The 24,109-nt window shown below is 47.4% G+C and overlaps 1 protein-coding gene across 1 annotated transcript; it reads right to left on the reverse strand.

Moving 5' to 3' along the window:
* Window positions 1-381: 381 nt before the first annotated feature.
* LOC144148384 (uncharacterized) lies at window positions 382-17,797 on the reverse strand. Its single transcript, XM_077679926.1, has 2 exons — window positions 17,483-17,797; window positions 382-792 (listed from the first exon to the last, which is right to left on the reverse strand). The coding sequence occupies exons 1-2, from the start codon at window positions 17,795-17,797 to the stop codon at window positions 382-384; spliced, it is 726 nt and encodes a 241-aa protein (XP_077536052.1).
* Between the last annotated feature and the right edge of the window lie 6,312 nt (window positions 17,798-24,109).

A 24,109-nucleotide genomic window follows, 5' to 3' on the forward strand; every position in this document is an offset into this window, starting at 1 on the left:
CCGGAAAGGCCGGACAATGCACCCGAGGTCATAGAGCTTTAGAAATAATTATGGGGCGGAAAGAAATATTCGCCACCAACAGCCAGCATATACAGAAACTTTGCAAAACCGCGTTTCCTTGAGGCCTTTTGGGTGAGAAATCTGGTGCTTTTATATTTCAAATCGCCTTCTTATACTGACGCAGCCGTAATGCGTTACTATTTTATCATTCCATATTCACATCAGTATAAAAAGGATCTTTGACCATTGATTATATCCGTCTCACTTACAATTAAAGCTCATCTGGCTTCCCTTTTTAATGTAGAACCGAACAGCCGTATGAAAAGATTTGTGTCGTGTATAGGCTATCTAATCAGCATGGGTAAAAAAAACTTATGGCAATTATTTTTCCTTTACGAGCGATGAAATTAGAGCCGATGACTTTACCTTGTACCATTCGCCCACAGAGTCGTCCAGCGTTCCAGCCTCGATTTCGTCGAGCAGGGTCTCGAACTGCGCCCAATCCTTGGCGCCTGAGCCGTCGCCAAGCATCATAATAGCCTTGAGGAAACGGTTGGACCTCGCTCGGGTGACGAACTCCTGCACCAAGTCTTCCGGGAACTCCGGATTGGGTTGAAGGCTCGCACCAAGCCGTGGGCAGCAGAATACCGCGACGCCACACAGCGAAAATGGGAAGCCATCGAGGTAAAAACGAACGCCGTTCGGTGCCTTCAGACCATGGGCATTGGCGTGAAACACGCAAACATGCAGACTGGAATGGTTCGTGTATTCGGTGTCACTCGCATTCACGTCCTGCATAGGTCGCCAAGACAATGAAGGTCATGTCCACGTTACGTACACAAACATAGAATGAGTTTACTAACAGTGATTTACCATTGTAAAAAACCTTCTCAACACAGAAACTCACTTCAGACCACTCTGCACATCGAAAGTTGAGAATTGGGTCAACGAAACAAAGACAAAGTGGGTAAATGATTGCTTGACGTTTCTTTAGGGCAATCTTAATGCATATCTTTATTAAATAATTCAGAGTACTATAGAAATGCCTGTGCAGTACAAAAATACCGATGAAGTTATCTCCGCTTTACTATAGCCTCTGTTATATTGATACTCCTTTCTAGAAATCAATGGCAAGAAAAATTGACAACCGTTATTCCGAAATATATTACGGGATTTAAATTTTAACGTAGACCATTGGTTTCACAATGCAAAATATTGAAATGCCCTTCGCAAATTGTGATGTGGTACCTCGAAAACGGCTGTTTACGAGAATCTGTTGAAATCAATTAGCGTATAAGCTGACAAAAGCAGGTTACATAAAAAAAGTAGGGCAGTGGATACCGAAGCGGACGCCTTACGTGGCCATCAGCCTGTCGGCGTGCATGTGGTACCTCAGTTTACCAGTGCCTCAGTTTACTGGAACCTCAGTTTACCAGTGGTAATGATTGGTGGTAACAATAAAGTAAGTGTCTCGTGGAAGGGAAAAAGCACTGCGCGTACGACATCTCCATAGCGCACTGCGTTGAAGCCCAATTTAGCATGTTCCTGAACTTGGAATAAAGTATAAACGGACGGTTCCGGAATGTGCTCCTGTACCACATCTTTCGTCATATGTGCTATTTGCATTCATTGAAGTGACGCCTCCACGTTTGTGCCCACTACGGCCTTTAAAGATCGAGGAGGGTATACGTTTTCCTGATGAAGTATTGTCAGCTTCTAGTGTTTTAGCTGTATTATATATATCTTGAATGCGTGCGTGTATGCGCCAGTGTGCGTGCGTGAGAGCGAATGTAGTGTATTTTTAAACGTGGATACGATGCGGCAAGAACCACATTCGTCACAGGTCTTAGTGATGACTATAGCGTTTGTTGCTAACAGGATACTTGATTTCTTGATGGGCCCGCTTGTATTCACATATTCTCAAATGATGTCATACTCTGCCTCACAAACATTCACATGGTTTAGCTGTGGTTAGCCGGTTGTTTAGAGCAAGGGTTCTTGAGTGAAAGATTTGAGCAAAGACGTACAAGCTGCCAAAATATATGTAATGATAAAGATGCGTTGAGCGTCAACGGCAATGAAACTGCTGATTGCCTTTATACAGCGATGTCGTGGTTCTTTGAACCAGCCTGCAGTTCGTAAAAAGATACTTCAGAGAGGCCGATTGCCAAATACATCATAGCACTTTTGCACTTAACTGCCTTGACATTTGTTTCGTGTTATACCCATTTCTCTTCTGACTCATCCCTTTCACTCTTTTTGGTTAATTCTGTTATGGATATTCCTTATTGTGTGCATTTTGCAGAATGAGTAATGCTTCATGACATTAATTGTTTAGTCCTGTATATTACGACGAAACACGTTTGCAAAGTCCGTAACCGCACGACAGGTGTCATGAAGTCACTCTAGCCAACCTTTTACGGCTGCAGGTACAAAAAGCATAAGGGCGCTTTCAATTCCCCGCCTTCTTGTATTGCGTATCAATACCAGTTCAACCTTGCGCAGTCTTCTATGAAATACAGTACCATAAAATATGGAACCTCGTGGCACTAGAACTGTACTTTACCCAGGCTTTTACAACTTCGAAATCGGAAATAGCCTGTTTGAGCAATAAGATGGCGCTGACCATGTCGTCAGCGATTGAAAGAGAAAACACAGATCATTCGCCAATGTTCCAAAGTAAGAGGCATTCCAGTGGTGACTTAAACTCGGCAGTACCGAGAGATGGCCGTCCAAGCCACATCACCGATGAAAAAAGTAACCGAGAAAAACAGTTGAAAAGTGCTTTAATTTATTAGTAGTCCGCTTTAACAAGGCGTCGCCAGCCGAAGAATCATTTAGTGGGGGAATACTTCTTCTATCCTCGTAGGTTTTTGAAATAACCCAAAAGAAGCAATTCGTTGGTTCGTTCGTTAACTGTTTATTCTAACACTTCTCGTTTGAGCGAATTCGAGGAGTCGCCTGAGCGATGCTCGTACGTGGGCCTCCCCGAGTCGTTCTCGTTACTTTCTCCCGCTTTCGCGGCCACCAAGAGTCGGGCCCCTCCCTCGCTCCCCGGAATTCTGCGAGCGGCCCCCTCCCTCCAGTCGCGGCATCCTCTTAACGCCGATCCACACGACGCACCGAGTCCGCGGTCCAATCAGTCATTGATGAGACGTCACGGTCCGCCGCGGTCCGATCCAAAGCAGAGCGCTTCCACACGGCGGGCCGGCTGAGCGGACCGCGAATTTATTTTAATTTTTTTCAAGAAAACCCTAAAGGCCCTCAGGGGAGGGTATTACATAGGGTAGGGGGGGGGGGGTTACACAGGTGCCAAGAAACTACAAGAACAAAATAAATACAAGAATTAAAAATGGCAAAAATAATTACCTTGCAAGAATTCAAGTAAATAGAAAAATTCCGTACAACAGTAAGAACAGCTATTGGTACAGTAACTAGAACCAACTACACATATTATAACCACATGGTATATTACCACACGTCATTTGACAACGCAAGAACTAAGTGAAAGGAAGCAGTGAAATGATACATATTATACATTGATAGGTTTGCTCAAACCAGTAAATTTCATCGTATTTGGTTCAGTAACAATGTTTGATGGTAGATTATTCCAGTCTTTTGTGGTAGGAGCAAATTGTTCGGCAAAAGCAACGGTACAACATGTGATGCGTTTTATTTTGCATGAATGATCTCGACGCGAAAAATGGCCGCGGGCTCACAGATAAGTTCGTTACGAAGGGATACATGGCAGTACAGTTTACGAAATAATGTTAAGCGAGATATGTTGCGACAATGCGATAAGGTTTCGAGTTCAGCACAATTTTTTAATTCAGTAACGCTGGTATACGGTGAGTGATCAGACAAGATGAAGCGGACAGCACGGTTTTTTAATGGCGCACCGTCTGAACTAGCAAGCTAAAAAGTTGAACACAGGCGCCCTTTGGCAGCGAAAACACGTTGTAAGGCACAATCCTGCACCAAACGTATCATCCCCACAATAACAGCCACCCGCATGCAAGCCGGGCGGGCGCGCTCACGCAGCCGCCGCCGTCGTTCGCACCATGGTTCGCACGAAGGAGACACGATGAGCGGCGATGGCAGAGCGATCCGGGCTGCATACGGCCCGTCACCGCTCGCTGGAACAGAACTCTTCCCTTAAATAAAGGTCCACATGCGTGAAACAAAGTGATAATGATAGCTAGCATCGCACTAGTAAGAGTCTTAGGACTCGCTAGTAAAAGCGCGAATGAAGTATGTGTCGCGATTGCAAGCCTAGCCCGCCGCCTATCCCACCGGGGTTGATTGACAGGCTTCTTCGAGCGCTTCGAAACAGCCGCGCTCCCCGCGCGGTTTTCTATTGGCGCAACTGGACCCGACTCCGCCCACGCGACGCGGTCGCTGTCAGACCACAATGGGGCTCTTCGATTTACATTCTCGGACTCACCGCGGATAGTCCGCGGGTAGTCCGAGGATTCCCCGAAGCCATAGGGATACACGGGAAAATCGAATGTTGGACTGCTTCTCGGGGAGTCCGCGGTGAGCCAGAGACTGTAAATCGAAGAGGCCCATTGCTTGATGTCGCGGTCCGCCGTCGAGACTGCGGACCGACAAGCCTTGGCGATAATTTTCACCGCGAAGGCCGCGTTCCTGCGCGGTCCAACGACGGTCCGCGCCAACTGGTGACGTCCTATCCCGTGATGCGCGGATCGCGGTCCAAATAATCGTTTTGGTTCGACGTGTGGGTCGACCTTTAATGGATTTTCCTATTTAGCGCCCGACCGTTCTGTCGTCCCTCTGTTCTCTCTCTCTCCACGACTGGACAGAAGGTCCGCGCACAGTTCTAACACACCCCTACCACACCACCCCCCACCCGGAATGAGAAAGGGCTCATTTTACGCTGTGTTATTTCTAAAGGGAACAGGAGCTGAACCGGTCGCCTTACTGTTTTTCCCTGCGGCACCCTGACCTCGCAAGAGCGGATTTTGCTGTCTTGGGCGGGAATAACTGCTGTCACGATGCCAGTCTTCCACAGCAGCCGCGGGCGGTCCTCCCGTATTAACACCACGTCGCCGACCCCAGGGACCCCTCCTTTCGTTTTCTTCGAGGCGTAGCCCGAACGAAGCTGCCCCAAGTACTCTTTTCACCACACATTCCAGAACAGATGCAGGATCTGCTTTCATTTCTTCCAAAGCAGTCGGTGCGAGAGTCGCAGAGCTTCCCACGAATTTGCCCTCGTGCAGTGGCAGTGTGGTTAAGCGTCTTCCGGCCAAGAAGCTGGCTGGTGTGAGGGGGGCACCATCGTTAGAGTCATCGTAAGTGTAAGTGAGGGGCCGGGAATTTATGACTGCTTCGACCTCGGCGAGCACCGTTGACAGCTCGACAAAGCCAAGGGTCTGCCGGCCAATGGTCTTGTTAGGGCCAATTTGACGCTTCGAACCATTCTCTCATAGAACCCTCCCCACCACGGCGCTCGTTCAGCAATAAACTTCCACTCAATGCCAGAGTTATAGAAGTAGCTCTGGGAATCGGGGTGCCGCAGGGACTTCCAAAGATTACCCATGTCTCTAGAGGCGCGTTTGAAAGTCAAAGCATTGTCCGAGTAAACTACCTGGCATAACCCCCTCCGCGACACAAAGCGACGAAAGGCATGGATCAAACTTCCTGTGCTCATGACCTGGGCGTATTTCGCCTGAGAAGGCCGTTTGTTGAGCTTTGTTCAGCCAATACTCTTCGGTTCGATCAATCTCGGCTGTCGTCATGGGACCGGACGTCTTTTCCTTACTTCGCAGGTTATGCAGAAAGCGCATAACCCAACCCGCCACGCTATTCACATTTGTCGCCAAACTCAAACGCGTTAACTTCAGGAGATCGGATTGTTCCTCGCAAGTCGTTGTCGCTACATTCACTTCCCTTTGTGTTTCCAACTCTTCAGGCGTAAAACCGGACGGACGCTCCTTGGACGGCCATACTTCCTCTGTTGTATTATCCATGATGAACCGTGCCGCCACATGTTAGGCCAGCCGCGGTCATTCCCCTCGTCATGACATCGGCGGGATTACTTTTGCCTGGGCAATGCCGCCACTGTGCGACGTCCGTGTTTAGTTGGATCTCTACGACCCGGTTCTTTACGAACTCCTCCTTCCTTGTCACGTCCCCTCGGATCCAGGGAATGGTGATCATCGAGTTCATTCACAAGTGGACGCTGTCGATATGCAGCTTGAGACTTGACTCAATGAATCGGCAAAGTCGAGATGCCATCAAGGCTCCCATCAGCTCCAGCCTTGCCAATGTGATGGGCTTCACAGGTGCCACGCGTTATTTGGCCATGATCAGGGTGCAGGTTCGTTCTCCTGAGCTGCTGTCAGTGCACAGGTATGCAGCCGCACAATACACCTTCTGGCTAGCGTGGCAAAACATGTGTAGTGTGTGGTGCACAGGGTTCCCTCCGATATTTCCCTCGTACGTTCGGAGAATGCTCACCTCACTGCGGAAAGGTAGCTCCTGGCACCACTTTGTCCATTCATTCAGTAGATGGTCGGGTAAGGGGTCATCCCAGGCGATGTTTGCTGTCCAAATTTCCTGGAAGAGTGTTTTTGCCCTTACTGTGAAAGTTGACAGACAACCAAGTGGGTCGTACAGCCAAGCGCTTGCCTGTAGCACGAAGCGTTTCGTGTTTCTTTGCTCTGCAGAAAATTCGACGACAGGATCTGCAGCAAAGGTTAGGAGTTCTTCGTTAGGTAATTGTGTAAGGCCGAGAACCTTTAGCAGGTTGGCGGGTTGACCAAAAGGTACTTCGATGAGGCTGTCCTGCGCCAGAATTTCTCTAATTTGGCTGCTGTTACACCCCCCCTTGTGCAGGCGCATCGACGCTGCAGCAAAAATGTGGTTTACCTCGCAGTATACTTTTATCGCTTCCTCTTCGCTGGAGGCGCCGCACAGCACGTCATTGACGTAGATGCAGTTTTTCAGCATCTTCGCTGTTTCTGGGTATTGCTGCTCCATTTTCTCAAGGTGGCACTGCAGCGTTGCCGCCAAAAAGAACGGGCTTGACGGTGTCCCTAACGGCTATCGAGTCAACCCGAATGCAGCGATTTCTGGCAACGGCTTATCATTTTCGGGCTTACGAGTAAACCACAAAAATTTAAGCGCATTGCGGTCTTCGGGGGCGACACTTATCTGTAGAAACGCCTTTTCCGCATCAGCTACGAGCGCGACTGGGTGGCTTCGGAAAATTAGTAGCAGGCCACGAGGTCTGGATTTAGATTTGGCCCACTGTCCAAATTGTCCTTCAGCGAGTTTGCGTCCGTACTGTGTGATCACACGTCAAACAGTATTCTAAGCTTGGTAGTCGTGCTGTTGTTTTGGAGAACAGGTTGGTGCGGCATGTAATAGCTATGCTGGTTGCCGTCGTGTGGTTGAGTGGGCGCTTCCTCTGCTACGCCAGCGTCAATCAGTCGCCGCATTTCGGTGTCGTACCTTTCCATGAGTTCCGGAGCACTGTTGAGTCTTTCTTGCAGGGAACGAAATCATTTCTCTGCTACCGGGCGGTTGCCTGCCAGCTCTACGTCATCTTTCCACGGCAGCTTCACCTGGTAACGGCCGGTAACTGTCTCAAGGTTTCCTTGAATTCGTCCTTAACCTGACAATTGAACAGGTTTTGTGTTGTTTCCGACACACCGACGCAGTCTAGCTCCCAAAACTGCCTCAAAGTTGGCGCAGTTACTTGGTCGGCTACTGTGGTACGTAGGACGACCGCATGGACACAGTTTACCAGCTGACATGTCGACGAAGTCTGACCCTGAACTGCCCAACCGAATCTTGTCTCCACTGCCATGCGTTTGTTTTTCAGCTTAAAGACCCCGTATTGCACTCCCAATATTAATCAGAGCCAACAAGGATTCCGGTGCTCGCGTTCGTTAGTACTGTTGTGTCGTCACCCAGTGGGCAGCGAAGTTCTTCTAGCGACTTCCGAATTTCGTCGTAAGGGCAGGGAATTTGTTGCTCGAGATTGAGGGTGTTTCCAGCGCTTCAATTACCCGTTCCGTGTTTGCATTATGCCTGCTGATGAGGCGAACCTCAATCACCCGGAACGTTCGTGCGTCGCATTGCCCTTGAAAGACTCCTGTCGATAGCTTTTCCGTGCCGAGCAGCCGACAGCCGAGTCTCTGAGACAGCTCCTCTGTTATAAACGATCGTTGGCTGCCACTGTCGAAAACAATTCTTGTGAGACTCTTTGCGCTCTGTCCACTGCTCCACGCTGTCACAGTCGGCATCAGTACGGAGGGGCGATCGGTTGTGTTCTCGGATGCATGCGGAGAGATGGGAGCGTTAAACACCTCCTTCACCTTCGTTTCTTCGCCATGCGCATGCATTTTTCTCAACAACTCCGGGTCGCATATTGCGTTGCATGCGGTCGTTTGCAAGCTTTGCATTCGATGCTTGCTCTACAACGCCCTGCAAGGTGTCCGCGCTTGGTACAGCGGAAACACCTGCTTTTCGATGTTAGGATGGCCCTCTTTTCCCTCAGGTCTATTTTTGCTTGCTGTCGTGAGTGTCGTGGCCTTCAATTGACAAATTAGGCACTCTGTGTCAGACGACGTCCTGTGCAAGGCCGCTACCGTTGGGGTTCTAGGTGGGCCCTTATCTGATGCCGCGTGATGCTTGTGAAAAGAAGGCGGTGGCTTACCGTGGTTGTCGTCGGGTCGGCTTTCCGCTGCCCTCTCGTGGCTCTCCAGCTCTCGTCGGTAGAAGTGGAGCAGAGATCCGAGTGGAGACCCTTAAGATGACGTTGATGAGCCGGTTGATGCAGAGCCTCCGTTCGTTGATTCTGCAACTCTACTCCTGTCACTATCCTCGGCCTGCCGGCTGTGATAATCCACTATCATGTCCGCTGGAAGCACACGTAGCAGCATGGGGTAGAACAACGCCCTGTACGACTCGTCGGCCACACCCAACGACTTGAGTCCTCGCATGCGCACCTGTAGCCTGTGGTAAAGACGCCGCAGGGAGGGCACATTCTTTGACGGCGTAAACGGCGGCGCGTTGATGAGGCCTTGCATGTGCTCTTGTATGAACGCCGCTGGGCTGCCGAAACGCTGCTGTAGAAGATCGACGGTGTCAACACTGGGCGGTCGCTGGGAGTCCCGCAAGAGCAGCCACAGCATCTCCGGTGAGCAGGGACCTCAGGTAGTGGAATCGGTCGCTTGCAGTCAATTACGCATTCTTGTGCACTGATTGTTCGAAATGTTCCCAAAATGTTTGCAAACTTTTTCCGTTTGCCGTTAAACCGAATGAGTTCTAATTTTGGCAGCTTCGTTTTTGGGGCTAACGTTTTCTGCGGTTGAGGCTCGTTGCTGCTCGTTCTTGGAGTCTGTGCCTGACGAGGAAGACACTGCGTCTCGATCTTGTGCTTGAACCTGCCCAAGGAATTGGCGATCTTATCCGAATATTCCAGGACCTGCTCGAACTCTTAGTCAGCATCCTCATCTGTCAGGCACCGTTCGATCGCCGCGTCCACTTCTGACAGCTTGACGCTGGCCGTTTCAAGGCGCTGCAGCATCGCCTTCAATGCGTCAACGGTCGGTTAGGCGCTGGCCGCAAGGTATTCGGCAATTTATTTAACGATCCGGGTTACCTGTGATCGGACGGCCCGTCGTTTCTTTTGTTGAGTCTCCATGTCGGTGCTTGAAGTGGAGTCGATGGGGTCCGGTCGATGTGGTAATCCATTCCCGAGATTTGGCATCAAAAAGTTTGTGTGGGAATACTTCTGTCGTCGTAGGTTTTTGAAATAGCCCTAAAGAAGCACTTCGTTGGTTCGTTCGTTAACCGTTTATTCTTACACTTCTCGTTGGAGCCAATTCGAGTAGTCGCCGGATCGATGCTCGTCAGTGGGCCCCTCCGAGTCGTTCTCGTTGCTTTCTCCTACTTTCGCGGTGACTAAGAGCCGGGCCCTTCCCTCACTTCCTGGAATTCTCCCAGCGGCCCCCTTCCTCCAGTCGTGGTGTCCCGTTACGGCCGGAGGCGCCTCTTAATGGCTTTTCCTTTTTGGCGCCCGACCGTACTGTCGTCCCTCTGTTCTCTCTGTCTACACGACTGGACGGAAGGTCCGCGCAAAGTTCTAACATTTAGCATGGAGCTATAGGCCGCCTTTCTGGTAACCGAAGCCACTGGGTCCGACTGGAGCCCGCCAGTACTGCCTACCGAAGCTGGGTAGTTGAATTGTGCAGGACGGGGTACGTCCGAAGAAGCTGGTCACACTCCCCTACCATATGTGTTAGTATTCCATGTTCTTCGCAAACAAGCAAAGGGGGAGTTTTTGCGAATAGAAATTTGCGGCTGGGTATGACGTAAGTGCCCTAATTGGTCTCTTGATGTGCGTTACTGTGGGTGAGCTAGAGTTTGTAGCAGAAGTCCCTAATGCTGTGTGATGCCACCGTAATAGCGGAATACATTTAGATTCATTGGCGGTGCTCTCGGTGCCTGCTCGGTAGGCCAGTTCTTAAAGGATGATATCAGCAGCTTCTATTTTTAGGGCTGCCCTGAAGCGTTGAACCCATACAGTCTTACTTGATTCTTCAGGGGCTGCCTACTGGTGAGTCGTAGTGTTGTGGGGAACAGAATTAATGCAGCAAATTCTTCGCAGACCTGCTCTGTGTCGGTGACGACAACTGGTGTGCTAGTTGTTGAACAGGAAGATTGATGGATCCTTTCGCCGCTTGGAAAGGATAGTTGCTACCAATAGAAAGGTTCGATGTGGGCCTGTTCGGACACGTGTAGCACTGTTGTGAGCGTAACCGGAGATGATTCCTCCTCCACAGACGAAATGTTGGTTAGTTTCATGGTTTGTGTAAATGGCATTTCATTTGGCTTCCCTACTTTTGACGTTGTTCTTGGAGGGCATATTGCGTGGCAGCGACAGGTCCGGGATGTTTGTACGGCTCTCGCGGAGAAAGTGTCCCTTCAGCGGAGGTGTCACATTGATCAAGGACGATCGTCAAGGCGGGCGAGGACCGCTGTCCCAGCTTCTGTAAAACTAGTCTCTGTGTGATTGGCGAATGAGTTTCGAATTACTCCTCTACCGCGTTATGGATTCCCACCCGTAGTAGCAACGGCACAGAGGCCGTAAGAAAGAGTGCCGATTTGTAGTCCCTCTGGATCATCGTGCAGAATTCCTGTGAATCAGTGATGTTCAGCAAACTGTAAGGCACGATTGCCTAATACGCGACAAAAAACAAACTCGTAAATCCAATGGAAATCCACCTTCACAAGCCATGATTTTTTTTTGGTGGATCAGGTCCCTCACCTGGTCAGTTAAGGTTTTACGCGTGGTAATTAACATTATTTCGATCTTGATAGGATGAAATGACATGTACTTTAATTTAACTAAATGTTATTTTTTATTTATTTATTTATTTATTTATTTATTTATTTATTTATTTATTTATTTATTTATTTTATTTATTTATTTATTTGAATTAATTACATGCCGAAAATCTTTACAAGTTGGACCATACTGATGGGGTGGTCATGTAATAGAGGGCTGTCTTTGGTACACCAGGTAGGTGTTTATACATGGTGAAATGACTAACAATTTGAATTTCGGTAGAGTTCAGCAGAGGCAGCATGACCTGGTAAACTTGTTTACCACCACCACTGCTTCGTTCAATCTGGCCTTCTGCGACGTATAAACATCGCCGACCAAAGTATGTTATATGCTTATAGGTCATCTATGTACTCTGCTACATAGTCCAACATGGCCAGCAAGCCTATGAGGGCAAAGTCGAAAAAGAGTTAGGCGGGTACAGCTCTCTGTGGTATTCAAAAGTGTCCCTTCAGAAATAGTTACGTGTTGATGGGCCACATCAAGTATTTCGCGGCATACCACAACTGGTTACAACACGAGCGTAATAACATCAGCGCCATCCTATAAGTCCTCCCTAGGCCTGTTTGAATCTACAAGCACACCCCTTTTCCTCACGTTAGGAGTGCCTATTACACTCGAGGCGATAGCGGAAGCACAACGTACGGCCCTGCTCCAGCGTCTATCTACAAGGACGACTAGAAGAAAGATCCTAGAGGACCTAGGTTATGTACGTCACAGCGGCGGTGACAACAAAATAACCATCCCGGATGGGATACCTCGCCGAATCAGGGTAGATCTTCTACCAAAAAACATGCACCCTGACAACAAGAAGGGCAGGAGGGTGGCAAGGTAGAGCCCTCGTCGACTTGCACGCCCAGGATAAGAGCGCTGGCTATGTAGATGCGCCAGAATATCCGCAGGAAGCGTTCGCTGCCGTTGTCATAAAGGCCACCACCGGAGACACTGTGACGCCGGCACGCGTCAAGTGCACCGATGCACAACGCGCAGAGGAGATGGCCATTGCCCTGGCCATTACCCACGCAGGCTACCAGTCGGTCCAGCAATGCAAGCGAGGTGGTGAAGGTAGGAGATATCGGCGGCTGCGGTATGGTGAGGGGAAGACCTGCTCCTCCTTGACAGAATTTGCAGAGCTGCCTTGGAGTCTGTAAATATACTCCACTGACGCGGCTGGTGGCGTAAGACGTAAACAATCGCTTCTTTAAGGGCATATAGCTCAGCCGCTGTAGATGATGTTGGTCGCTCCAGACGAAATGAAAACATTTCACCCGTAAGTGGCACGTACATTCCAGATGAAGAGCTTTGCGGGGATGACGATCCATCCGTAAATATGAAAGAAACCGGCTATGGCGCAGCAACGAACCCAATAATGAAGTATTTTTGCACGCGATTGACCCTGATCTGACATCAAAACTTCCTAGAGAGCTCCCTCGTAGGCTGGAGACATTATATCATCGCCTACGACTGAACTCGGCCTACACCAACAGTTACCTCTTTCGCCTCGGACTGACGACCAACCCTTACTGTGATAACTGTTCTTCCATAGAAACCATCGAACATATCTTATTAGAATGTGTGGCCTACTTGGCACCAAGATCCCGTTTTTTTGAAGATATTGAACGCCTAGATCAAGGGCCGGTAACTTTGAAGACCATCTTAGGACCATGGACTAGCCCATCGAAGCAGCGTCAGGCCCTAAAGAGTTTGTTTTCATATTTGGAGGACATAGGCCACATTTCAAAATTGTAAATTCTGTAACACAATCTAAAAAATAGTCCGCCAAGCCCGCCAAACCACGCCAGTGTTTCTTTTTTGCTTCTTCGTTTTTTTTTCTCTCTCTTTTTTTTTCTCTTTTCTGCCCACCTCTCTCTAGGGCCTGTTCTCCCTACATCCCCGACCCCTAGCAGAGAAGCATGTAGGTGATCACAAACGCCGGCAAAACTCTCTGCTTTTTCAATAAAGAGCCTTCTCTCTCTCTCTCTCTACCAGTCGGTGATCAGAGACTCACGAACTGCTATTCGGATCTACGCCAATGGACGCATCTGCAAAGAAGCTTTGCAGGTGCTACGCAATGCACATCTAGAAGGCCCAAGAACTGTTCGAGTCAAGTGTATCTCGGCGCATGCGGGCAAGGACGGGTCGAGTAAGAACGCAAACCACAACGAGACGGCACACGTGAGGAGCGAGCACTCATGAACCGCGCGCCCGCAACTGACAGTTGAACGTGGTTCGGTGCTAAGGACCGAATCACAGACTTTGGCCAAATCACCAAAGCCTACCGCCTGGCTCGCAGGACCTTCCCACCTCCGGAACCGGGGTTGAGCCGGGTGGAGGCAGTGCTACTAAGGCAGCTTCAAACCGGGCCCCTACCCACCCGGGCTCTGATTCACCGAATGTATCCGGAGGCATACCAGACTGACAAATGCCAGCTCCGCTGCAGGGAGACTGCAGACCAGAAGCACATTTTATGGGACTGTGTCACGAACCCAATGGAAGCGGCGTCAAGAACCATCCCACCACGGCTTGCAGAAGCCGCAAGGAGCTACACATACGAACATCAACACTGGGCCGTCCATCAAGTCTTGCGGGCGCTCGCAAGGCATGAGACTCGTGAGTCGGCAACAGCGAGCTCTCGTCTCGGATGAGTAGCCTCCAGAACGACGCCGAGGCCCGTGTCGCGGCGGGTAAAACGTCGTTCTGCCGGCTTAAATAAAGTTTGTTCAATCCAATCAGTCCAATGCGTGGTATTCTCTCACACGATGTTCAAGGCTTCCTGTCCAAGAAAACGCATCTCGCTTATTTGTACGTGCGCATGCAAAACCCAAGTGCGTTGAGGTGATCTATTTGCTTCACTTCGTCGAAAGCATTCTTGAGGTGAAGCGCCGGATTGCGAATGGTGCATTGTGGGTATCGTTTATCACTTCTTCATTCTTATATATAGGGGGTATCTTGTGCTGGAGGAAAGTCTAGCGCCACATAGTATGCCCCAGTCGGCAGGACAGGTTTACAACTGGCTTGTATTTACGCGCTCGAGAAAATTCCCATCGCACGAGGCAAGTTATATATGCATTATATTAGAAGTCAATTTCTTTCACGGCTTAAGCTTCAAGTGTAATTTTGAAGTTGTATATTTCCCTGGAAGGAAATCTTTCCACCACGTGTTGTTAAGGCAACCCGTTGAGGTTGATGAGCGCCTTTCTGGTAACCATGTTCATATCAAGGGCGTGTAGGTTTTCATCGTAAAGGTAAGATGTCACCGTGAATATTGCCACTTTTATTTGGGAGACTGTAACAACGCCGGTGCAAGTTGAGGCGAGCTGGTTGGGGGGATAGCGGGCATAACCGGCCCTTAGGCTGGCAAGGAGGGGCTTATCTCGATCAGGGAATGCTTGAAGGACTCGAGGCATATTCCGGTGGGATTATATATTACAGGAGGCCATTGATTTAGGCAGATATCAAATGAACTTCCGCATCTTCGACTTACTTGAGCAAATTTGTCAACCCTTCGTTGCATGTTTGCCAGTTATCTCGGCATTTCAATTTCGTGAATTGGTTACAAAGTGTTCTATTGAGATGCTAGTGTTTTAAGTCGCGTGTCATCGCTGGGATCCTAGAAAGGTTACCAAGGTTACCGGATGTGGTTGCTGTGTAATTTAAGTATTTCTTTAGTCGTTTTGTTTATTGTTGTAAACTGTTAAATGCTAATTCATATATATTTGAATGCGTGGGTCTCAAAACTCACACAAGTGTAGAGCTGCGCAGTGCCATCACTGTTTTGCAATTGTTGCATTGAATAATTGTGGTTAGGATTTAGGGATCACTTTCGTGATTTTAATATATTTACGTCTAAGAGGCCTGTCTAATGCTTGCGCTAATGGTAAGGTCAGGGCTGGCATTCTTCGGGTTGCTCGTGCTCGGGCTGGTAGATTATCTTGGTTTGTGAGGAGAGGGACATAGATTTCTGGAGGTTTTGAGATGTAACCTCGGGAATGGGAGTTAGCATATTGATGTAACTGATGGGCTCCGATAAAATCCATGCCGATAAGAAGAGTTAGCACTTCCTTTGACTGTGAGCTGCTTTAAAGCGTGTTTGATTGTTTATTGATGACATCTTGGACTGAAAAGGATGTTCGATGGGGCTATATCTCGTCCTTTATTCCCTGAATGTCTCGTGAAAACTTTAAGCAGATTGCCAATAGGCTGCGCTTGTTGTATACAGTTCTTCAAAGGAATTAGTTTGGTCCCACACGCCTAAAGGAGCCATGAAGAGAAAATACAACTTCGTTTAATTTGAAAGAACTAGGATTCAGTATCTCACTCAGCTCTATTACAGCCACAAAAGATGTTTTTTTAACGAAAAAAAAAGCAAGAAGTATTTAAAAACTTTCAAATTTTGCGCCACAGTGACGTGTTATGAGCAAGAATGACGTCATACGGGCCAACAATAAAACATAATTTTCAGTGCGTTAACTGCACGTTAGCATTCAAGTGATGCGGTCAAATGGAACTAGAGGCCCCATTACAGATGTCCAGTCATGTGTCGTCGCGACAGGTCAGTTAGGCGGCCGCCAATCGCACAAACAAGGTTCCGTGACGTCATAGAAAAGTTGCGGGAAATTGGCTAGGGGGTCGCGACTGCTTCACACATTTTCTTTAATATCTCCGCTATTTGTTCGAAGATTGCGATGATATTGGCATCATTGTTATCGGGACTAAGCCGTCTGTTTAATAAACCCAACTTGTACTTTGTCTTCATGGCTCCTTTAAGGAGGTCATTGCGTGTCGTTTCTGTACAGAGTACGGCGTGTGAAATGCACCTTGATATTTGTTTTGTTTTTAAACCACGGCATCACTGGCTTGGTTGGTGAATGACCCTATTCTTCGTCTAGGTGAAGCAAGATTCAATTTGAAGCTTCGTTATTTTGTTTGGCCGTATTGTGGTCGTCCGGTTGCCTAGGAGATGACTGTTAAATTGTGAAAATTGGAGCGCCGTCTTGGTAAGGAACTAAAAGAGTTTATCTTTTGTCATGTAGATGTCGAGATCATCCTTCCTTCATGCCTCCATAATGACACTATAGCGAGGACGCAGGATCCCTGCTCCTGCAGGGTTCTTCCCTTTACGTTACGATCCCAAGTTTGGGATAGCACTCGAGTTAGTGTACCGCTCAACAAATTGAAGCTCGTACGACTGAATCGAGACCGCTTTGTAGAACTGCTACTTCTTATGGGAAGGCCTGCCTGAATTTACGTTTACCGTAATTAGCGACCACATAAGTTCATGGCCTCTCAGAATGGAACCATCAATTTGTAAGTCTCGTGTCATTCATTGCGGCACAAACTAACTTTCAGCACTATTTGGCGGGCGTTCGGTGTTTCCCTCCGCATAGCGGGCAGGGGTAGGCATTCAGCTTAGTCCAGAGTTGGAAACAGGCCGCACGACGGCACCAGGGTGAGTACGCAGGCTTTGGGCCCAGGTGCTTCTATTGTAGCGCGTAGTTATATCATCGGCAGTGTGCTATTACCCATTTTTATAGGTAATATGACATAGTCTGACAGTAGGCGCTAAGAAATAGAGACCTCCCTGTCAGGAAACGTGACCGCCTTTGCCTGGGTTACTTCAAAGTAGCTGCCAGCCAATGCATCGTACTAGGGGCTTCGATATATTCAACTGACTGCTGTATCCAGGCGGTGCAAGAACGAAGCGAAATAAGTGAGGAGGTAAGCAGCGAACTTCAAAATCAACGATTTTATACTACAAGGTCGCAGGAACTAGCGCTGGCACAGCGCCCGTGAGGCAGAACGAATTACTTGGCATTGTTGAGTTTCGTCGCAAGCAAAGCATCATAATCGGAAAACCGCGCCACTGTTCTGACAAAGCGAGGCTGCAAAAAAGGTATCTCGCGCATCCAAGTGAAAACCTGTAGCTTTATGGACCACAAAAGATCAAGCGGATTTTTTGTGATCTGAGCTAATTTTGTCGCGTGTTCATAGTTTCTCCCTCTCCAAATCCTGTATCATAGATGTACTACGAAAGTAAGTTAGCGACCAAACAATGACTTTTAAAATACACGTTAGTGCACTTTTTACAACGCTGATACGTACCTCGTACCACGCCACCTTTGTCCAGGAAGCATGGCGTGTTGGATTCTTGAAAAAGATGCCTAAATCCCTTTGAAATCCGCGGAGGACAGGTGTGGTAAATGTTGACGGTTCGCTTCCGGTCGGCTTTAGGGCATCCAGATTGAGGACAACCACTACAATCCCAATGCTGATGGCCACGAGGCATACTATCATCAGGCAGCAGGATTTGTCGCAGTACTGTTCTTCAGACGCGGACTTTTTCCTTGCTATCTCCAATCGGCCATGGTTGTTGAGGCGCCCGAACCCCTCCCCGTAGGCTGTTTGCGTGGTTTCCATGAGAGTGGGTCGAGGGTCCTCCGGCAAAGCCCCAGGTATCTGCGTCTAACGAGGAGGCATGTGGGGCAAGTGATAAGAGATGTGCTGTCAAATTAACTCTCCTGAAAAGTAAGCCTTCTGCATCAGATAGCTGCCGTTGCAGAGGTCACGTCCCACATTTTTAACGAAGTAATTTTGCACAATTTCAGGAAAAGAATTGATGGTGGTTGGATGTTAGTGGTGCGAGGCCAACTCGGGCAAAGAGGGCTAAAAGAATGGTTATATATTAGAGGTGAAACCGTAAACACTAAGATAAGTGAGCAAAAACAAAAGTAAAATACGAAAACGAAAATGAGCATGGCTGGTGTATAGGGCCTGGGAGTGATGATGCGTGGTATGAAATTAGGTTTAATAATTTAATTTCTTCTAAATATTTAAAAACGCACTTGATAGAAAACATGGGATCGTCAGAAAGAAAAAACGGTGGGTGTAGGGGGACGTGTACTCTGTATAGTTGTGGGAAGAGTTTGCGTCGTGTTGTGTGAAGTCCTTTGCATTGAATAATTATGTATACTACGAATTTTTGTGAACTACCAATTTTTAACGAAGTGAGTCTGCACAAATTGAGGCACAGAATTTAAAAAACGGGTAAAAGCAATATACTTCCTTTGGCCTAATTGTACTGTTGAGAGTTTGGTTCCGCAGGCACAAAGATGACACACAATGGAGCCCAACATGACACATTTAAAATTGGCTGTGCGAAAATTGATGTAAACAAACAAAAAGGCAACGTCGGCTTCAATTGTGTCTAAAAGGGGATGTACATATAAATTGGGCCCCCTGAATCAGGCAATGATGGTGCTGCTCATAGGTAAACTAAAAAGAGAACAAATTGCCACAGTAAAATGTGTATTGTCACTGCCTTGCGCGTGTTTCGTTTCCATTTATTATGCTCTGTTTCGGAAAACATCGGCCAACAAGGTGTGAGCGGCGCAAACCTCGGCATTTGCTGTTTCGCAAGTCCATACAGAACCTTCGGATTGCACTTCTAGCCGAAAAAGTGTATATTTATACAAGCTCGTTATGTTCTTTATGAGTAAAAACAGAATACTTCACCTGCTTGCTTCCAATTAAATAAAAAGAAAACGCTGTGGCCGAAACGCAATTTACACACAGCGCAGCTCGGTATAGGGTACGTGTTTCATCCATAACTCTAAAATTCTTTCGAAAAACCACGACTTTCAATGTACACCCATTTGCTTGCGTGCTTTGAATGCGAAAGTGGTATGACATTTTATGGTGGTATTTTATTGCTACATCCCATGTTTTTGTGGTGGTTCAAAGCAAGCAACAATAATACAGATCTGCATAGTCTTAGTACGGGATTCCCCCTCACTTTCGGGTGATCAAAAACCAACATATAAAGATCAGTCTGAGATGATGACAGCAGTCCTTGAGTCGACATGATATCGAAATCACAAACGGCTGGTGAGAGCAAGGGACCTAAATACTCACCCACCCGAAACCACAGGGTACAATTGATTGCGAGGAAGACTTACGGCTGCCTATGTGAACTGAGTACGAAAGAATTAAGGGTTCTCGGAGTGATACCTTACTCCACTATGCGTCTGTGGTGCAGGACCCATAACGTTACCGTACTAAACAGTCCTGTTGCCTTTTTATGATTTTGCGAATAGTCGTCTTAGCGGAAGCCTACCCACTTAAAGCATATTACCTTTGCAGCGACAGTTGCCTTCAAACGCTCGCAGAATTCCAATCTAACCGCAACGTCAGAATTCGCCACACATTTTGACATACTCTATCAGGCGAAGTTCCCAGCGAAAATTACACCCACCATCAGAAGCTCGCACTGATACAAAGATTCCAATTTCGAAACCTCAAGCCATGGGTTCAACACTATAGGGATACAAATACGGTTATCTCCCAGAGGTATTACAAATGATTGCATCTTTGTGAAACCACCATGACGCGCTCCCGCTGTAGCAGTTAGGTATTTTCAAAGATATGTAGAACGCTCTCGTATTAAAGGCAAGTAAGTAAAGCAAACGGGACAAAGAACTGAATGTTCAATCTTCTGGTTGTGTCGGTATGCAAGACACAGCCGGAAATATTCCCATTTTCTTACGCTGGCGGTAACAGACTATTTATTTATATGGGGGGAGGAATAAAAATACCATGTGATATAAGCTGCGGGCGCCTGCACAAACTGCAGCAGTGACATCAAACAACTTGCCGATATTTTTCTTTGTGGTTGGATGATGCACATGCTTTCAAGTACATGCCTGCGTAGTTGCGATTCTGGAAATGCTATTTTTTCGTAAGGGAGAATTTTAGTAACCTTTTGCAGAATAAATATGGTGGAATGAAGTTCGACGGGCTTTCTTAGAAGTGTTATATCAATTTCGGTTTCAATTTGAGGCAACTACATGTTTCGCGTCCGTCGTTGTCATTGCCAGTGAATTTTCAAAGCTCTAGAAATCGCCATGCCGCCTGTCTGCCTTGTTGGCGACTGCAGCACGGGTCGGATTAGCCTACCAGCACCGCAAAGAGCTGAGAGTTAGAGTACTACCAAGTGCCCAATTACCAGGCGAGGCAGACGCAGCGACTGAACGTACCGGCATCATTGTGTAGCACAACTGTAAAGCATATCGCCAACATCTTCAGAACGCGACTGGCTCTTTTCTGTCTCTTAAGGGGAGCGTTCGCCCTCAAAAAACGGTGGACCGATACTTCACCCTATCACAGCGCCGTCTGCGTTCATGCCACACGCCGCCAAAGCCAATGTCGACAACAGTCGGTGTCGGTGATAGCAAACCGGTGCGTCTATGTTTGCACGGAATGTACAGGCTCGCCGGACGAGCAGTGATGGTTGGAATGGACAGCAAGGATGCGGTATAGAAAGCATTACACAAATAAAAAAATGTAATGCAGAAATTAGGCCACTTAAGATTCGAACTAGTGCGGTGCGAGGTGACGTTCGCATTGCTCTAGTCTATACGATAAACGCACAGAAACACACTGGTGTAAGCGAACCTCACTTGAATATTCGGCACATACGAAGTCCCCAATATATAGATTGCTCTATTGGTACTTTTTCTTTCATCTCCCCTGATCTGTAGCAGGAGATACATCGGGCATACAGGCATTCCTGAGCACTAAGGTCAGGGAGCACCGGTACACGTGTGCGTTGACGACCTACTCTGGATACTTGGTCGAACGTTAAAAAGAACGCAGCCATTACGATTGAATAAGATCAAAATCTTATTCAGATAACCAAACAGGAATATATTGAGGTTGTGGATGCATATACCATGGCATTAGGCGTATGCGGCGAATTCGCGTGTGCTGCTTCCGTTTAGTTTGGCACATGCAATATTGCTTTCTTAACGTCGGAGGTGTTTAGGGAACCGCAATGCGCAGCGATAATCTCCAGCACAGCAGGCTAAGGTACCTAGCTACACCCGAAGATGGCGCCACCGTCTCGGCCATCGTCTGTGCCCGATATGGGCACGCGGTGCAGGTTCACCTCCATAGACATGCACCGCTGAGTACCAGACCTGCGTGGATTACTTTTCTTTACTTAATGTTTCGAGCACATGCGTACAGCGGCGAGTGGCGTTGTGAGCTACACCCGCGTCTAAGACGATTGCGGCGAGCGTGCGGAACTGAGCTCCGCTGCTTCAGTAAATTTTATAGTCGTGAAAATGGCTGTGTTTTATATGAATTCGAGCTCTGGCCTCTGTAATTGTGCGCGCGATAAATTTTGAGGTTTAACTACTGTGCAGTCCACTTGCATAGTTAGGCCGTATATAAGGTGTGCTTTCTTCTTTTTCGTTTTTTTACAGCGCAGATATTGTAGCTTGCCGTAATGTCTGGCGCGCACCGCAGACTCATTACAAATACCAAGAAAATGGCGAGCGCCAGTGACCGCGTGCTCATGTGGGAGCGCCGACCGGCTGCGGGAAGCGCATTGGCTTTAACACCACCACCACCACCAACAACAAAAGCTTGTGAAGCGCGGAAGAGTGAGAAAATGCCGATCGTTACTGAGCGCGTGCCTCTTCACGACTACGAGGAGGTTCCCATCAGGATAACGACTATATGAATAAATGCGATGATGACTACTACTGGAACAGTTCAAAGCGAAGACGAAACAGGTAAATAAAAAATCCCACACTTCTATAGATGCGTGTCGAAATCCTGTAGCTTTGCTATGGTTAAAGCCTTGCGCGAATCTGTGGAAGCTTTCCCCCTTCTTTCCCCTCTTCACTTTCTTCGTTTTTACTTCACTTTTGCGGGCAGAGGAAGGAGGCGCACGAAAACGTGATCAGTTTGTTGTTTGCTCCTTCTAGTTCGAATGTGTTTTGGTGTCGCCGTTCGCGTTTGTTACAGCCTAAGCAGCGTAAGTATTCTAGCGTAAGTACGAAGGCGGGAACTTTAGAGTGCACTGAACAACCACCATCAAAATTCATTATGAGAGTTCTGCAAACGGGAAGGAAAGAGATGAGGTGTAAGATAGGAGAGTAGAGAGGAGGCTGCGCGGTCAGAATATTACCGTCTTTCGACATTTCGAGTGAAGCAAGCCGACACGCGTGAATTTTTAGCCTGCTGACTTCAACAAACACTTTACTCGATGTGACTTCTGTATCTTACTTACGTTACTTCTCAATAGGTTCCTCAAGCCGTTCCAAGTACAAAGCAAAATGGTGTCTTTTTTCTTCATTCCCTTTGCATCGACATGGAAAGTTGGGTAAGTTGGTAAAATTCCATCATTAAACACTGGTAAACGGACGACTAAACAGTGGTAAAATAAGACCGGAGGCGTGCTGTCGTCTTTTGTTTATTCCTACCTTGCTGTTACTTTCGCGCTTTGTTCCATCATTCATATTTCCCGTATTTGAACAAGGCAGCCCCGCCGGTTTTTTGTGTCTTGCGATTGTCCAGACTCCCCTCCACAGGGCTTGTCGTTTCCATGCGTCGCGTTGGTAAAGAACAGTCGTTTCCCGATTACGAGAGATTACTTTCTGATAAAGACGACCTTATTTGTGCATTATTGAATACAAAAAGGGGTGTCGTACTCGTAAGGTCAGCTAAAAATATCCTCCATGAGAGGTGACGAGTGAATGGCATGACCAGTATTCATAAGAAGCCGTGTGGTAACACTCGATCTCCACATTTTTACGCTTTTATTCTTAACCGGTAAACAACTTTGGAAGTGTATCCGTGTGCTTTAAAAAAAGGTTGCAGCATCTACTAGCAGGACGCTAATCAGTTATTTGTCATCGCATCCACTAGGTACTTTGTAACGGGAGGTAGTAAATGTAGCACTAGTAAGTTTTCCAACTGCGGGAGATGGTAAGAACCGGTTCCATAGCAGGAATGTCCTATTGAATATCAGTCTCATGAGCAACATGATTTTACTAACCGGTCATGCATAACGTCGTAAATAGAGCGACATAATTCTAGCTTGTACAACCTCAACTTTTTGACACATTTTTGGCCAAAGAGGGTTTAAGAATCGTGTCACATGGCACGCACCTTTAACTAAAAAAAGGTGGTATGAAATACGGTGTACTTGTGAACATCCCAAAGGTAGGGTGCGAACAGCACTGCTACGCGGTACAATGTGGATCGGCTGAGTGATCAGCACGACACAGGGACACATTCAACACCCACATATTATACTTATGGCACAAATAAATTGAGAAAGAAAGTAACGGGATATACGGGGACATTTAGTAAAACGTACACCCCTGCCACACGGCAAATTAATGCCATTCCCATTGAATGTCATTCGTTAAAAATAACATTAGCTTGCTGCCACACGAGAAAATGTACTGACATTTGACCAAAATGACAATATCGACCTAATGAGTTTGCAGAACTCATTCGACTGCATTCGGTCAGCAAATGTATAATCGTGACACCAGACGCTCGGTGGGAATGCACACACAAAACAGAATACTAAACCATCAGTAGCATTATAATACTTTTACATGCGTGTAATTTTTATTCATTTGTATGTTCATATAAAACAAGCCGAAAAGAGTTGTACAAAATAGAACTGCTAGTCTCGCTACCATGTTCAATCGTGTTCAATACGTTGCTGCAAATGTCCTTAACGTGCACCCAAAAATGCAGTGAAGATCTGTAAGCTTTTTTAGCCAATTTATGCTGTTTCTCAAGCGTCTGCTGGTCAAGCGCGTACTAAAATATGTTGTCTACGCAAGCTTTTTCCATCCAAACTGCCCTCATTTGCAAATGACATTCATTTTGGCCGTGCGGCAGCGCGTCACAAACATGGCAGAAAGT

The sequence above is a fragment of the Haemaphysalis longicornis genome, unplaced genomic scaffold (genome assembly GCF_048455015.1).
Source record: "Haemaphysalis longicornis isolate Haplotype H1 unplaced genomic scaffold, Haemaphysalis longicornis Haplotype H1 scaffold_8, whole genome shotgun sequence".
Classification (NCBI taxonomy): domain Eukaryota; kingdom Metazoa; phylum Arthropoda; class Arachnida; order Ixodida; family Ixodidae; genus Haemaphysalis; species Haemaphysalis longicornis.